The sequence below is a fragment of the Danio aesculapii genome, chromosome 20 (genome assembly GCF_903798145.1).
Source record: "Danio aesculapii chromosome 20, fDanAes4.1, whole genome shotgun sequence".
Taxonomy (NCBI): domain Eukaryota; kingdom Metazoa; phylum Chordata; class Actinopteri; order Cypriniformes; family Danionidae; genus Danio; species Danio aesculapii.
The window spans coordinates 42,658,319-42,672,687 of record NC_079454.1 but is presented as its reverse complement, the minus strand read 5'-3'; the positions used below and the strand labels follow the sequence as shown (position 1 = coordinate 42,672,687).

Genomic DNA, 14,369 nt, shown 5'->3' with positions numbered 1-14,369 from the left:
CCTCTTCCGCTCTGGGAGTCTATGGCAGCCCTATGAACCGTTTGGGGCATTTGCGCAAACTTTGGCACACTGATAGTTGATAATCCGATCTTCAACCACAACAAATTTGGATTCTCTAACTCAAAGGCTGTTTCTCAATTCAAAGAACGCAGAGAATGGACTTGCATTCTTGTGGAGACCGGTCTTACCAAGTGTCCTCAGAAGAATGAACTCGGGAGCCCACGAGAACAGAGAACGCTATTCTCTATTCTCTAGAAACTATTTAAAAATTACAGCATTAATACAACGATTTATTGTTTTTTCCCCTTTTCAAAATGTATACTCTGCATAAACACTATGTATTTAACTTTTAATAAACGTTGCACAATATAAATAAAACAGATATTAATATGAGTTTCATAAAATAAACACCCTAAATGTGTTTATTCTTTAAGATGTCCATGTTAATGTTTATATTCACCGTTTCATTTAGGGAAACTCCTGAGGTAAAATAAATGATATCTCTGAAGTTTTAATAATAAATCTAAATAAAATGCTGTGCTTCCCACCTCCAGTCGCTACGACTTCTGGGACTTCTAGAGCGAGATCAGTGCTCAAGTCTGCATCAGTGCGTCCTCGATATCAAGAACACATCCGGGAAGTTTCACGCGTCCTCTGTTCTTGCGGTCTTGAGTATTGGAACTGAACTTTGGCAGCTGATGACGTTACACTAGAACACAAGGACGCAAGACCGCTGAAGAACGCATATTGAGAAACAGCAATACTCAGCACCACTACTTGTCCAAAGTTTCGCTCTCTAAATTTTGAACCCAATGGGCTACAATCAAAAGTTATTGACTTCAAGTTGATTAGAACAAACATTATCCATTAACTTGCAAACAAATTTAATGTAGAGCTTGTGAAAATTGTCTTAAAACATGAAGTTTACTTATCACAAACATGGTCTGAAGTGAGCTGCAGCATTTTGATGAACTGCCCCCGAGTGGTCCTGAGATACAAAAAAAAAGATTATTATTATTTATTTATTTATTTTTTAGCTTCTCAACCCTTCCAAAATTCATTGCGAATTGTTATATTTGCAAACTGTTAAGAAAGTTGATATGTGTCTTCGGGAAGGTCCTCAGTTTCGCCGTAGCACCACCTTTTAATTAACGTTATTTCTAAAAATGCTAATAACTTTTGACTAATTTTGCCTTTTGTTATGAAACTTCTCTTGATAGATTCCTTGGGTTGTCCTGAGAATATCGATACCAATTATGCCTTAATTAACTGAACTTCCTGTCCGCCATCTAGCCTCAAGTCAAAAGCCTGTTTTTTTAAAAACTCCTACATTGTGTAGCTGGTTTGCACCAAATTTGACTCTGACTTTGAAGAGATCATCTTCAGACCATGGAATTGGTGTAGTTAGCTGTAATGGTTTTTGTGTACTGCACCAACAAATGTGATGGCATGATGCCAAACTACATCTGAGGCTGTATCTCTGTGATAAAGATAATGAGACCAAATTTTAGGTCTGTCATTGTCACCTCACACTGACCCCACTATAAATATTTACTGACAAACTCTTGACCCATAGGTGGTGCTAAGACATTCATTAGCCATTATTAATGAAACTTACTAATTTGGTAAGCTTTTGACTGCATATGGTTATTTTGATGAAATTTGTCTCAAATTATTCCTTGGGTCATGCCGACAACACAGATACCAATGATGCCATAATCTGCCAAACTTCCTGTCTGTCATATTTGATTGTTAAAACCAATCTTTTTTTAACTCCTCCTAGACCGTTGGTCCAATCTTCAACAAATTTGACTCTGATCATCTTCAGACCATGTAGACCAAAAGTAATGGCATTCATGTTGATTAGACAAAACTGTTGTCATTTAGCACGTGCGCAAAATTGATGTAATGCTACAGTCTGAATCACTGCAATGGTTTTGAAGTATTGAAACCAAATTAAATGTGTGATCTAGACCTGACATTGAACAAACTACGTCAGTTTTCACCACCTTCTGGGTAAAAATGCCAACAATTAAATCAATAGGAATCATACAAAATGTATCTAACTTTTGAATAGTTTCGTCTATTGTCATGAGACTGGTCTTGCAGATTCCTTGTATCATACAGAGAACATTAATATAATTTGTTCCCTAATTGACACGACTTCCTGACCACTATCCTAAATTAGTTAGAAAATCTGTTGTTTTGAATTCTTCATAGATCGTTAGCCCAATTTCCACCAAATTCAGACCATGCTGCCAAAAAGTTATAGAATTTTGCAGTTGCTCTGTAGCTTGCTACCGTGCTTGCTCAGGATGTGGCCGGTGGGCAGCTTGGGCCTGATAATTGCTGCTTGCTGCTGTATTTTAATTTGTAAAAATGGTAAAAATAGTAAATGAAAAGTATTAAAAATAATGAATAGTAAAAATGAATGGTAAAAAAATAGTAAAAATGAGTAATGTGGGGGAAACAAATTGTAAAACATTAGGTCACACTTTACAAAAAGTTTTATTCGATAACATCAGTTAATGTATCTACTAACCAACTAATAATGAACAATTATAGCAGTATTTATTCGTAGTTTAACATTTTACTAATGGATAAAAACTTGGTAAAACATGTTCGTAAATTGCATTTTCAGTACAAGTAAAATCTAATAGAGTAAATGGAGTACAGTATAAAAATATTTTTGTGGAACTTCAGTAACAAGTAAAAAAAAAAAAAAAAAAAAAAAAAAAAAAAAAGGACAATTTAGTGACAATAGCATTAGTGCATTTAATGACTTGTAAAAAAAAAAAAAAAAAAAAAAAAAAGGCTTTCTTGTAATTCAAGCATGGTGAATTTTGATCTTTTCTGTGACTTTTTTTTGTGTGTGTGACTGTCCTGTCTAGACATGGGCTGGTATAAGATTCTGATGGTATGATAACCTAGGATAAAAAGATCACGGTTTGATGGTATTGTTATTACTGCTCGAAAATGTTTTCTTTTTAAATGTCTGGGTAAATTACAAAAACTTTTTTTTCGTCCTTTGAACACAATCCATTTTATTTTGAGAAACATTTAATGTATTTTGAAGCAGTAAACATGTCAGGCTAAATAAAGACTTTTGCTGTCTTCATTAGTTTCAAAAACACAGATTTCTTTACAATTTGAAATGGCATCTTTGAAGAGATTTTCTGTTGGAGATTCTGTTGTCCTGAAAAACTAATCTAAATAAAAAAAAAATCATGTACATACCTTAGGAACAGTATAGCAGAAAATTATCGTCCCATGCCTAGTCCTATCCATTAAAGGTAAAAAAAAACAAAATAACAGAATAAAAGCATATTTAATAGTAGTAATTTATTTTTTATATTACAAATAAGCTGAGTAGAGAGTAAAATTGTGTGGGGAAATATTTTTAGTAAAATGTGTAGTAGTAGCAGTGGTAAATGATAAGTTAAAAAAGTAACGAGACTGAAACCAGTTTATATAATTTAATTTATTCATTAAATTGTTTGTTTTGGAAATTGTGCTAAAACTTTGATTTGTTTTTCATTGCTTTTTTTATTGTAGTAAAGTTGAAAAAAGGTATTTGCAGTAGTGATAATTATGGTAAATTTTCAAGTGCTTATTTCTATAATAATTTATTTTGTAGTAATTATTTTATTTATTTGAACAGGTTTTATCCTCATTTGCAAGTCACGTTGTATAAAAGCATTTGCATTTAATCATTTCGCATCATTTAGCTGAAATGGCAAAAAAAATTGTAAAAGAAATGGGATTGAAAAATATTTTAAGATGTAGCAGTAGTTAGGAAGAAAAACCTTTATCATAGTAAAACAAATGTAATTCAAGTAAAAAAATGTAATCATAAAATAAATAACGTTGGACTTGAAGTCTGTTTATGGGTATTGAACAAAGTAGTTTTTTTTTTTTTTAAATGTTGTTCGTTACACTTTAAAGGGCACCAATTTTAACCATTTTTCAAGATTTTATACAAGTCTGCAGGATATGGCGTTTAAAGTTTCAGCTCAAAATACTCATCAGATTATTTATTATATCTTGTTAAATCTGGGAAATGAGAGCTGTTTGGACATTGTAGCTGTTTTTGTTGCCTGTGCCTTTAATGCTAATGAGCTGGTTCTCCCTCCCCACCGTTCTCACATGCATGTCACAGCCATAGCCTTCATGTAGACAAACAGCTCAGTGACACACAAGAATGATACAGCTCTCACTTACTACAGTAAAAACAATCACAACGGTTATTTGATATTTGCTTCAGAAAGGCTTAAATTAACTCCACAACAATGAGTCACACACAATGACGTTATAAAGTTTGCTCCCATACACAGGCACACACACACACACACACACACTCACACACACACGCACCTTAGCTTTGCACTGTTTTTGTGACCGGGTACACGTAAATATCCACTGCTGTATGGACATCATTATGTTAAAGTACAAAATAAACCTGATTTAAGTCCACAAACCGGGATTGAAGCATCTTTCATAACTGTATTGACTCTATGCTGCTGTGGTGATGAATTACGTAGTGATTTTACTGTATTTATTACAAACATGCACTGTTTAAAACTTGTAAAACTCACTCTTGATCACAATTGATGATGATTGATGATCACAGAGAGCTGAACAGATCTTTTAATCCCTGGTTGCTTTGCGCACGTCCTGTTTGTTGATATGATTATACGCGTTAGTATGGAGACATGTTAATACGTGGCTGTCAATCAATTTAGTGGGCGGGGAAACTGCACTCCTACATCAAATTGCAGTAGGCCTCAAAATGGGAGGGGAAATTAAAAAAAAAATGACGACTTGTGTTTGTTACCCCAATATGACTGGACACACTATACCTACACACAGTTCTGTCCAAACAGCTTACAAAAGAGGATTTTCATCACAGGTGCCCTTTAATCTTAATTTTTTAAAAAAAATAATAATAATGGAAAAGTTTTACTCTTGGTTTTACCAAGATTTGAGCTACTTGCACAAATTCCCCTGAAAGTCTGTCCAAATCACAATTACCGTACGCTAAAACATCAAACAAGCCGCTGTAGAAAAATACTTTATTTAACATCTGTACAAATGAAAAGCATTTTACAAAATGGAAAAATAGTTAATACTTTTGAGAAAACCCCATTGTACATAAATAGACCTTTGGCATTTGTAAAATCTAGCTGGAAACTTAAAAGCTTTAAAAGAGAAACACTTGAGCCAACCAGTGGCTTTAAAGCGCAGCGACTCGGTCATGTCAATCCATGCTTATATACTCCTGCATATATACACACAATTCAGCATGCTGTCTGTCAGATGGATGTAATGACGAGCACCACATACATAAACGCACATCTCTCTGCCTGAGAATAAATATGCATTGCTTTGTGAATATGGCTTCGTTCGCCGGCATCTTCTCCACCAGTTATTTAGAAAAACCAAACTCCCTTCAGCTTCTGCTGCATAGATTCATAAAGGCACAAAATAACATGAAGTATCTGCAGAAATGCTGGTTAACGTGAGGTTGCATAGCTCTGTTTACGTCTAATGTAATTATCTTCGTTAAATTCAAAGAAAATAAAGCAAACTCTATGCACATGCACCAGATATTATGACAAGCTTAATATAGTTTAAATAGTTACGATATAGAAGCAGAATATAGATGTTTGTACTTTAAATAGTTTGAAACATTCGTCACTGGTGCAAAGTTTGACATGACCGCATCTCTGAACTACAACAAAACCAAAACAGTTTAAGCTCAGGGTCTGAATGACGCTTAATATAGTCTAGTCCCTACGACCACAACGAATAAAAGACACTAAAAATCCCTGAGTGAACAAGTTTTGCATTGATTTAGCTCGTTTTCCTAATTCTAGTAAGGAATATGTGTGTTATATGGAGTATATAAAATGTCGTAAGCGCTTTCAGGAAGTGCAGAACATTCCGTTTCCTGTCTGACTTTGGAGGTTAACGTGTGCAACTTGTTCTGCAAAAAAAAAGCAGCTCATATTTATTCAAACTAAAAGGTCAAACGGTGTCCTGAATAGATTGACCTGGATTCCTCTGCCGTTGTTTGTTATTAAAGAGGCTGTATGGATGAATTATTATGTATTCATCTCTTTATTTATTTTAGTTTCTTGCAATGTACTGTATAACGGCAGCTTGAAACAACTTAAAGGGATAGTTCATTCAAAATGACCCTTTATTTTCCCTCAGGGCATCCATGATGTTTTATTGACTAATAAAAGCTTTTTTTAAATTTTTTATTAAATTTACGGTGATGGGACTTATTAGAATATAATAAACTATGGATTTTTACACCGGTTCAGCAAAATTTGCTGTAATTTTAGACTCACTAACCCATATCTTGGATAGTCAATGTATATTGGCCGCTATATCGGTAGACAAGTGTTTATTAAAGGTACGAACTAAATTTGAGAAAAAAAACAAAACTAAAATTAAGAATTATTTATGATTTGAGTAATTTCCTATGCATTTATTGACTTCAGATTTCATTTATTGCATTTATTGATTTCAGAGAGGAAAATTTTTTCTTATCTTCAACCAATAAATGAACAATTAGTTCTTATAGTTGAGTAATTTTGTTTGTTTGTTTTAACAATAAATTCCATATTATTTGTGATGATCGAGTAATTTTCTATGCAGGTATTGGTCTATTTATCGGTTTCTAAATGTGGAGATATTGGTATTATGCCCAAAATTCCAGATTGGCTGTTTTTTTTTTTTTTTTATCTCCAACGAATAAATAATTCTGATAGTTGAGTAATTTCCCTTGTGTTTGTATGTTTAACCTATAAATTACTAATTGTTTGTGATAGTTGAGTCATTTTCTATGCATATATTAGCCTATATATTAGTTTCTAAATGTGGAGGAAATGATATGTTTATCCCCAAAAATTCCAGAGCTGCTGTTTTTTTTCCCTCTTTCCAATAAATTAAGCTCTGATAGTTGAGTAATTTCCTTTTTGTTTGTATGTTTTAACAATAAATTATGTAGTATTGTTATTCCCAAAAATTCCAGATCAGCTGTTTTTTCTCTTTCTCCAACCAATAAATCAATACTTTCTGATAGTTGAGTAATTTCCCTTTTGTTTGTATGTTTTAACAATAAATTAATAATTAGTTCTGATAGTGGAGTAATTTTCTATGTATTTATTGGCCTATTTATTTGTATTATTGGTATTCCCAAAATTCCTATAATCTTTGAAGATTATTAGCATATTAAAAGTTCCCCCTAATATGTGTATTATATTATTAATTATTATTATATCGTATAATATACATTGTTGTCGATTACAGAAACGCAAACAATAAGTTCCTGGCTGCAGTTCACTTAATGGCCAACGGTATTGCTAAAACAAGCTGTTTGTATGTTTAACTATCACAAAAAGTTCTGAATTTATTGGTTGAGTAATTTCCTATGTGTTTATTGGCCTATATATCAGTATTATTGGGATCCTCAATTGCCATAGTCCTTGAAGATTGTAAGCAAAGTCCCCAAAAATGTATATTATTCAATTATTATTTAATATACAAGATATATTGTTGTCGATTGGTTATGGATATTCAAACTGGCTGCAGTTCACTTAATGGCCACCAGTCTTTGTTAATTCTACATACAGCCCCTTTAAATAACATACTTGATGCTTGTTTTAATGGAAGCTCAGCCACTCAAATGACACTTCAGACACAACTCTTATGATGATGCTTATGGAGGACTCTTCAGTTGATGGTTTTCCCATCTAGATGCTCCTGAACGTCGACCTGCGACGTCTAGCGAATCAGTCAGCTTCTTTTTTTTTTTTGTAGGGGTAAAAATGACTTCATGAAGTTTGGACAGGAACACAAGGCACTTGAAGACACCAGTCGCTCTTCTTTCCCTTAAAAACGACTGACAGGAACCAACACAGTCTGAATAAATAGTAAAAACACTCAACATTCATTCAAACTCCTTGAAGATTCAAAAACAAAACACAAACTCTTTGTAAAGACATCCTTGTAAACTGGATTCACAGCTTGGTTCAACCTTCAGCAGTCAGAGAGACTTTTAGTTTCCATCAAGTTGGTGTGATTTTTTTTTTTTTTTTTTTCCCTTTTGGAGCGCTGGACATCATTGAGTCACACAGTTTTCGCCCATGTCCTGTGCGTATCGGTCTGAGATGAGTGTCCGCAGCTCATCGATGTCTTTCCTCAGTTGGCAAACCTCCACCAGCTTGGCCCGCAAACCGTCCTCCAGCAGAGGCTTCTCGCTCTCCTCCGCTGAGCAGCTCATCGCTGGAAACAAATAAAATAGGATGAGCGTCACAAATGCGAAATTATATTGGGGCTGCATTAGAAACTAATTGAGCTGTGAATTTATTTTAATTCATGTTTTTTGCCTTTGGATTTAGTAAGCTAACACTGACTACGTTTACATGGACATCAGTAATGGAATGATTTGCCTTAATCTGAATAGGACAATAATATGATTAAGGTGTTTACAGGAGCTGCTTTTTGAATGGTCATTTCATGATACTGATTTACATGTAATAGATTGATTAACGTCACCAGGCTATCCACGTTTCACGTAATGTAATTTCAGGTGTTTCATTATTAGTTTGTCAACTTTAAACTGCAGTTTGGCAATATTTCATGCATGCCCCCTGTGACAAACAAGATATTAGGTGAGTATGAACTGTTGAAAGAACGTTGTTTTAATGGAGTTTAATACTGCACACTGTATGAAAAAAATCCCTCCACATTTCACGATGCAGGTGTCTGTGGTCCTTCACTGACTCAGTCGGTGCAGAGAATGGTGTCAAACAGCCGTTTGTCTGTTTGTATGGATTATCCTGTTGCAAAATGCGGCAAAAAAATCCTACAAGACGCTAATAGTTTGATTGTGGTGTTTACATGTCTGTCCTGCACTTCAATAATGCCACCAACATAGGAATACTACACATCTTATTCTGATTTCTGTTTAGTTGGGTAATGAACTTAATTGGATTAATTAAAACTCGCTGTTTACATGGTAGACTCTTAATCAGAGTATTGTCTTAATTGCATTAATGTTGGATTATTGGTGTCCATGTAAACATACTCACCATAGGGGGAGTAGAGTTTAAAGGGTTACTCCAGTCTCGCATGATCCTTATTTTCATATACAGAAATCATCATACCCCTTTGAAATAATGACTGTCACACTACAGCCTGAAATCCAATCACAGTCCAAATAACTTCTCCAGCCTTTAAAATGTTTTTGTGGCCTTCTCCTAACCTGTGCCTTTCTACAACTTTATCCAGAAGGTCTTTTGAAAGCAGGGTGTAATGTGAGTAAAGGTATAGATTTTCAAAGGGCATGATTTTTTTTTTATAGGCACTGAACATTTATTTATTGAGCAGATGCTTTTATCTTAAGTGACTTGTACTAGATTTACTGCTCAAATAAATAGTTATTCATTATCAATGAAAATATACATGCTGTGATGCATTTTATTGTGGAAACTTTGAGTTAACAGAATGTTCTAAAGAACATTATTGATTTGGAGAAATAATGACTCCATGTATTTAGATTTTTATTTTATTTTTTTACATTTTTAAGATTAATTTAGAACGATGTTCAAATGGACTTTTGGGATATTTAGGAATAAACATATTGCAAAATTCTGAAAAAATTTGAAAGACCTTATCCCAAAATGGACTGATAAGTGGGCATTCAAAAAACATGTACATATGTCCCCACAGAGTTTGAATTACACAATGTACAAAAAGGTGTAGGTAACCGCTTCATTCGCTGTAGCACATATGGAGTTGCATAAGCCTTGTGGATCAGTTCATAGTGTATAAGTTTATGGGCAGGATTCTTTGACATCACCTGGATACTTTCCTATATCCAGTCTCAATTCAGTTTGTAAGTGGCCAGTTCTTTTTCCCATATTGTGATCATGGGGAGTGCAACAGAGTCACAGTTAAGCAGATTGTTATAAATGCATGAGATTGCTCCATGTGACTGAGAAAAAAATTCACAGTCCTACAATGGATAAATGTCCAAATTACAGTTCCACAGAACTCCATAAGCATACATTGCACTTCTCAGCCTTAAATACAGAAAATGGGAATGTCCGGGGAGATTGTAACCTTCTTTCAAATCCTGGAAAGACCTTAAGACCAGGTTATCAAAGATATCGCCCAAAACAAAAACACCTTGATCTGACCACGGCTTAAATAGAAAAAGCTTTCCTCCAGATTGTAAATGATAAACTTTGTAAACTTTTAAATATGTGGACTAGAAACGATGTAAGAAATGTATTTTTTGCATTGATTATTCACGTTCTGTACCTGAATACCGATAGACAGAAACCAGTAGTCCAGAAAACTGTCAAACAGACCACCACATGAAACCGTATTCATGTGTCAATATTTATCGAAGAAAACTAACATTTCGTAATATCAGATTTTCCCAATATCGTTCAGTGCTATTTGAATGTATCCTTTTCTAGAATAGGAATTAAATAGGAATAAAACTATTGATTGCTTAATCTCTGATTCAAATTACAAGAACAAACAATATAACACTTGAAATAAACCTTTAGCACATTTCAGATTGACTATCCCTTTTTCCTCATACTGTTTATGATAATGTTCACCCATAGGAATTAAATCATTTCATACATGTCGACCCTCCTGTTTTTGCTGGGATTCACCTCTATTTTACTATTCTATCCCACTGTCATCCCGTTTAAGTATTTTCCTATATTTCTCCATTATTTTTAATCTTTCTATGAAAAGTGAAAGTAGCATCAACCAGCCGATCTCAAATGTGATCATTGCAAGGGCTGTTTAGAGGATTTAGGTGAGCTTTAAAGCTATGGTCACACTTGGGCTTTGTGTGTGCGAAATTCTGTCGTACTGCGCTGTGAAAAGGAGCAGGATTAAACAAGCTTATTAGATATTTAAAAAAGCAAGCGATTGCTCCACGTTTTAAATTTCTGTCCAGAGAGGTCGTGTTTTGATCCTCGATTGGTCTTACGCACTCAAGTGATGAAATTTTGCAGGTCAGAGTTCACCAAGCTTGAACTTTGCACCGCAGCGACATGCGAAACTTGACGCATGACCCTGCGTTTCCGGTCTGACGCATTCGCGTGCGTATGAATGGAAGTCTATGGGGAGAAAAGTCAAGTGTCACTGCAGCTTTAAACAGACAAATACACTTAATAATATGCCAACATGTCTGTCCTGCATGTGTTGTTTTAAACACAAATAATTTTGTCTTATGAGCATAAACAAGTTATGTAAGTAATGGAATGTAGATCTGTGGAGTGTTAACGTGACACCTCTGTTATTAAACAGTGGATCAAAATAAGAGAGTTGCTGCTCTTCAATAAATAATTTCATCAATATTTAAATACAGTGAATAAAACGTGAACAATGTTATAACTTGATTTAATTTCTGTCAAAGCCATTAATTTAATAGGCTAAACCTTTTATTTTCAATCATTTCTAATGTTTGCTATGCATTCTATCATTTGAAGCTAATTTCCTCATATTTGTAACTGCTTCAACGAGGCTTATATACAATGAAACTGCTCTGAATGAACACATTAAGGAGTTTGGGGTCATTTTGGGAGATGTTGCGGGTCAGTTTGAGGTATAAATATTGTATTAATTTTGATACACAATTTTTGTTCTGTCTTAATATTCAAGTCATGCAGGCATGGATAACTAATAATGCAAGTGAAATCTTGAAGAGCGCTGTAAAAGTGTAATATTTACATTTGATGCCGAGCAGCAGAGCGAGGTTGGGCTCTTTGCCTTGAGCTCTCTGAGTGAGGACACTGCACAAGCCCTTCAGATCCAGCAGACACAGGGACATCTCCTTCATCAGGGGTCCTGCGTCCTTCACACTCGTCCCTGGGGCCACCGGCGCCGTCTCCTCCACTGCTCGTCTGTGCTTCTGAACAGACAAACAGAAGAAAACTCAGCAGGGTGAATCGGGACGGAGTTTAATTTTAAAGCATGGAAGTACAATGAAGTCCTGACTCGTCACGTTTGCCACCGGAGATTCCCCAGAATGGTTATTTTCACCTTCAGATGCTTTTAGGGACACGCAGAACGTCTTATTTCAGCACTTTTATCCAGGAACTTTTCAGAGTTTGGACTGTAACGCTGACACTTCTCATATTCAAACAGGCCATGAGAAGTTCAGAAGCAGCTTCTTGTGTAACCGATGAAGATGCTGAATAGTAATAGGTGGATTACTAGCATTTTCACAGCTGTACGTGTCATTATGTTGTATCGCATGGTTTATTTAATGCCATAGCAGCTGCATTAGCTATCGTTATGGCAAAAAATCCAGGGTAACACTTAAGAATAATTGTCCATTAGTTAATGTTAGCTAATATTAGTAAATACATGTATGAATAATGTTGCAAAGCATTTAGCAATCATAGTTCAATGGTCTTAACTTTAATTACTTAAATTTTTTTAATGCACATAATAAACTAATGTGAAGTAACTTATATTCAAGTAGATACTCGTTAAACTAATTTCTATGACTTTTCCAAAACCTGGGTTTTTCTGTTTTCTCAAAACTTTCAGGCCTGAAAAATGCCAAGTCAAAATTCCATGACTTTTCCATGACCGTATGAACCCTGAAGATATAAACATATTTTTGTGAGAGACAATGTTGCCATTACCTTATAGTTTTATTTTATACTGTGGTGGAAATAAGTAAAATGACTCAAGTAATGATGCTAAAAATTTTCAACTTTGCGTTCCCTGAATTAAATGTTATTTTGAAAGATAATGAATTAAAAAAAACCTGCAATATTATTATTTCATGTATTTTAGGACTGAATCCACGTCATCATACTTTGCATGGTGTCTTTCATACCTGCGTGTGCTTCTAATAATCATATGTTCCTGTGTCAGCAGTATGATGTACGCCCTTGTCAGTGTGAAAGTGTGTGTCAGTATCACGCATGACTGCAGCTCAGTAAACCGCTCTGCTCTCGCTCACCTTGAGACGGCGTGTTGAAAAATGATGTCCTGAATGCTAATGGGGCGCTGAGGGCCAGTTGGGTTATTCATGACTCCACTGCCATCAAAAGCAGGATGGGGAATTTAATGGCACAGAAATGAGCCTTCAATCAAGCTTCTAACTTCCGGGCTCATCTGTATCATTTTGGACTAAAAAGTCTCAGCGGCACGTTAGAGTCCTGTAGCGGGTGATTTTGGAGTGCTGTACCTGTTTAAGAGTGGTGGAGAGCGTGTCCAATTCCTCCTCGCGCTCCAACAGCTGCTTGCGGAGCTCCTGTGTGATCCCTCTCTCCCGCTGAAGCTTCTTCTCCAGAGCCTGAAACAAGGTGGATATTAGTGCATTAAACCCTGTGAAGCCTGACATGTGAAGGAAAAGGCAGATTCTGTTTATGATTGAACAGTTTTAGACTGTAAGACAAAAATCTACTGAATAAAGTTTATCATATAGCATACATCAAGCTACACTACCTGACTAAAGTCTTGTCGCCTATTCCAAGTTTTAGAAACAACAAATAATAATTTGACTTCTAGTTGATCATTTAGTATCAGAAGTGGCTTATATGAAAGGCAAAGGCCTCTAGATTACACTTATTTTACCAAAATAAAACATGATCATGACTTGATTTTTATTTACTCTATTAGGACAGTAAGATCTGACTTTGCTTAGACAAAAGTCTTGTCACTTAACAGAAATAATGTAGAGTATATAATATAAAGTCATGGTGCAGTGGAAAAAGAGTTAATATTGTCTATTTCTCCCATGAGCTAGGAGGACTGTATCCATACATCTCTGCAATACTCAAATAACTTATTAATAAAGTCATCTGGAATGCACAAAGAAAGTGTTCTTGTAGGACTCCCAGAGTTCATCAAGATTCTTTGGATTCTCCATATTGATGAAGATTCTTTGGATTCATCTTCAATGCCTCCATCTTACTTCAGACATGCTTAATAATATTCATGTCTGGTGACTGGGCTGGCCAATCCTACAGAACTTTGATCTTCTTTGCTTTCAGGAACTTTGATGTGGAGGCTGAAGTATGAGAAGGAGCACTATCCTGATGAAGAATTTGCCCTCTCCTGTGGTTTGTAATGTAATGGGCAGCACAAATGTTTTGATACCTCAGCCTGTTGATGTTGTCATCCACTCTGCAGATCTCTCGCATGCTCCCATACTGAATGTAACCCCAACCCATGATTTTTCCTTCACCAAACTTGACTGATTTCAGTGAGAATCTTGGGTCCATGTGGGTAACAGTAGGTCTTCTGCAGTATTTGTGATGATTGGGATTCAGTTCAACAGATGATTTATCAGAAAAATTGACCTTCTG

General features: G+C 35.2%; 1 protein-coding gene across 2 annotated transcripts in view; it reads right to left on the bottom strand.

Moving 5' to 3' along the window:
• Window positions 1–5,058: 5,058 nt before the first annotated feature.
• The window catches only part of cep85l (centrosomal protein 85, like), a 120,525-nt gene continuing 111,214 nt past the window's right edge, over window positions 5,059–14,369 (bottom strand). For both annotated transcript variants that reach the window (XM_056480674.1, XM_056480673.1), the window contains exons 11-13: window positions 13,247–13,354; window positions 11,773–11,953; window positions 5,059–8,295 (exon numbers count right to left, since the gene is read on the bottom strand). In XM_056480674.1, coding sequence (XP_056336649.1) covers window positions 8,132–8,295; window positions 11,773–11,953; window positions 13,247–13,354 — 453 coding nt within the window. In that variant the 3' untranslated portion in view covers window positions 5,059–8,131. The remainder of the gene's footprint in view (window positions 8,296–11,772; window positions 11,954–13,246; window positions 13,355–14,369) is intronic.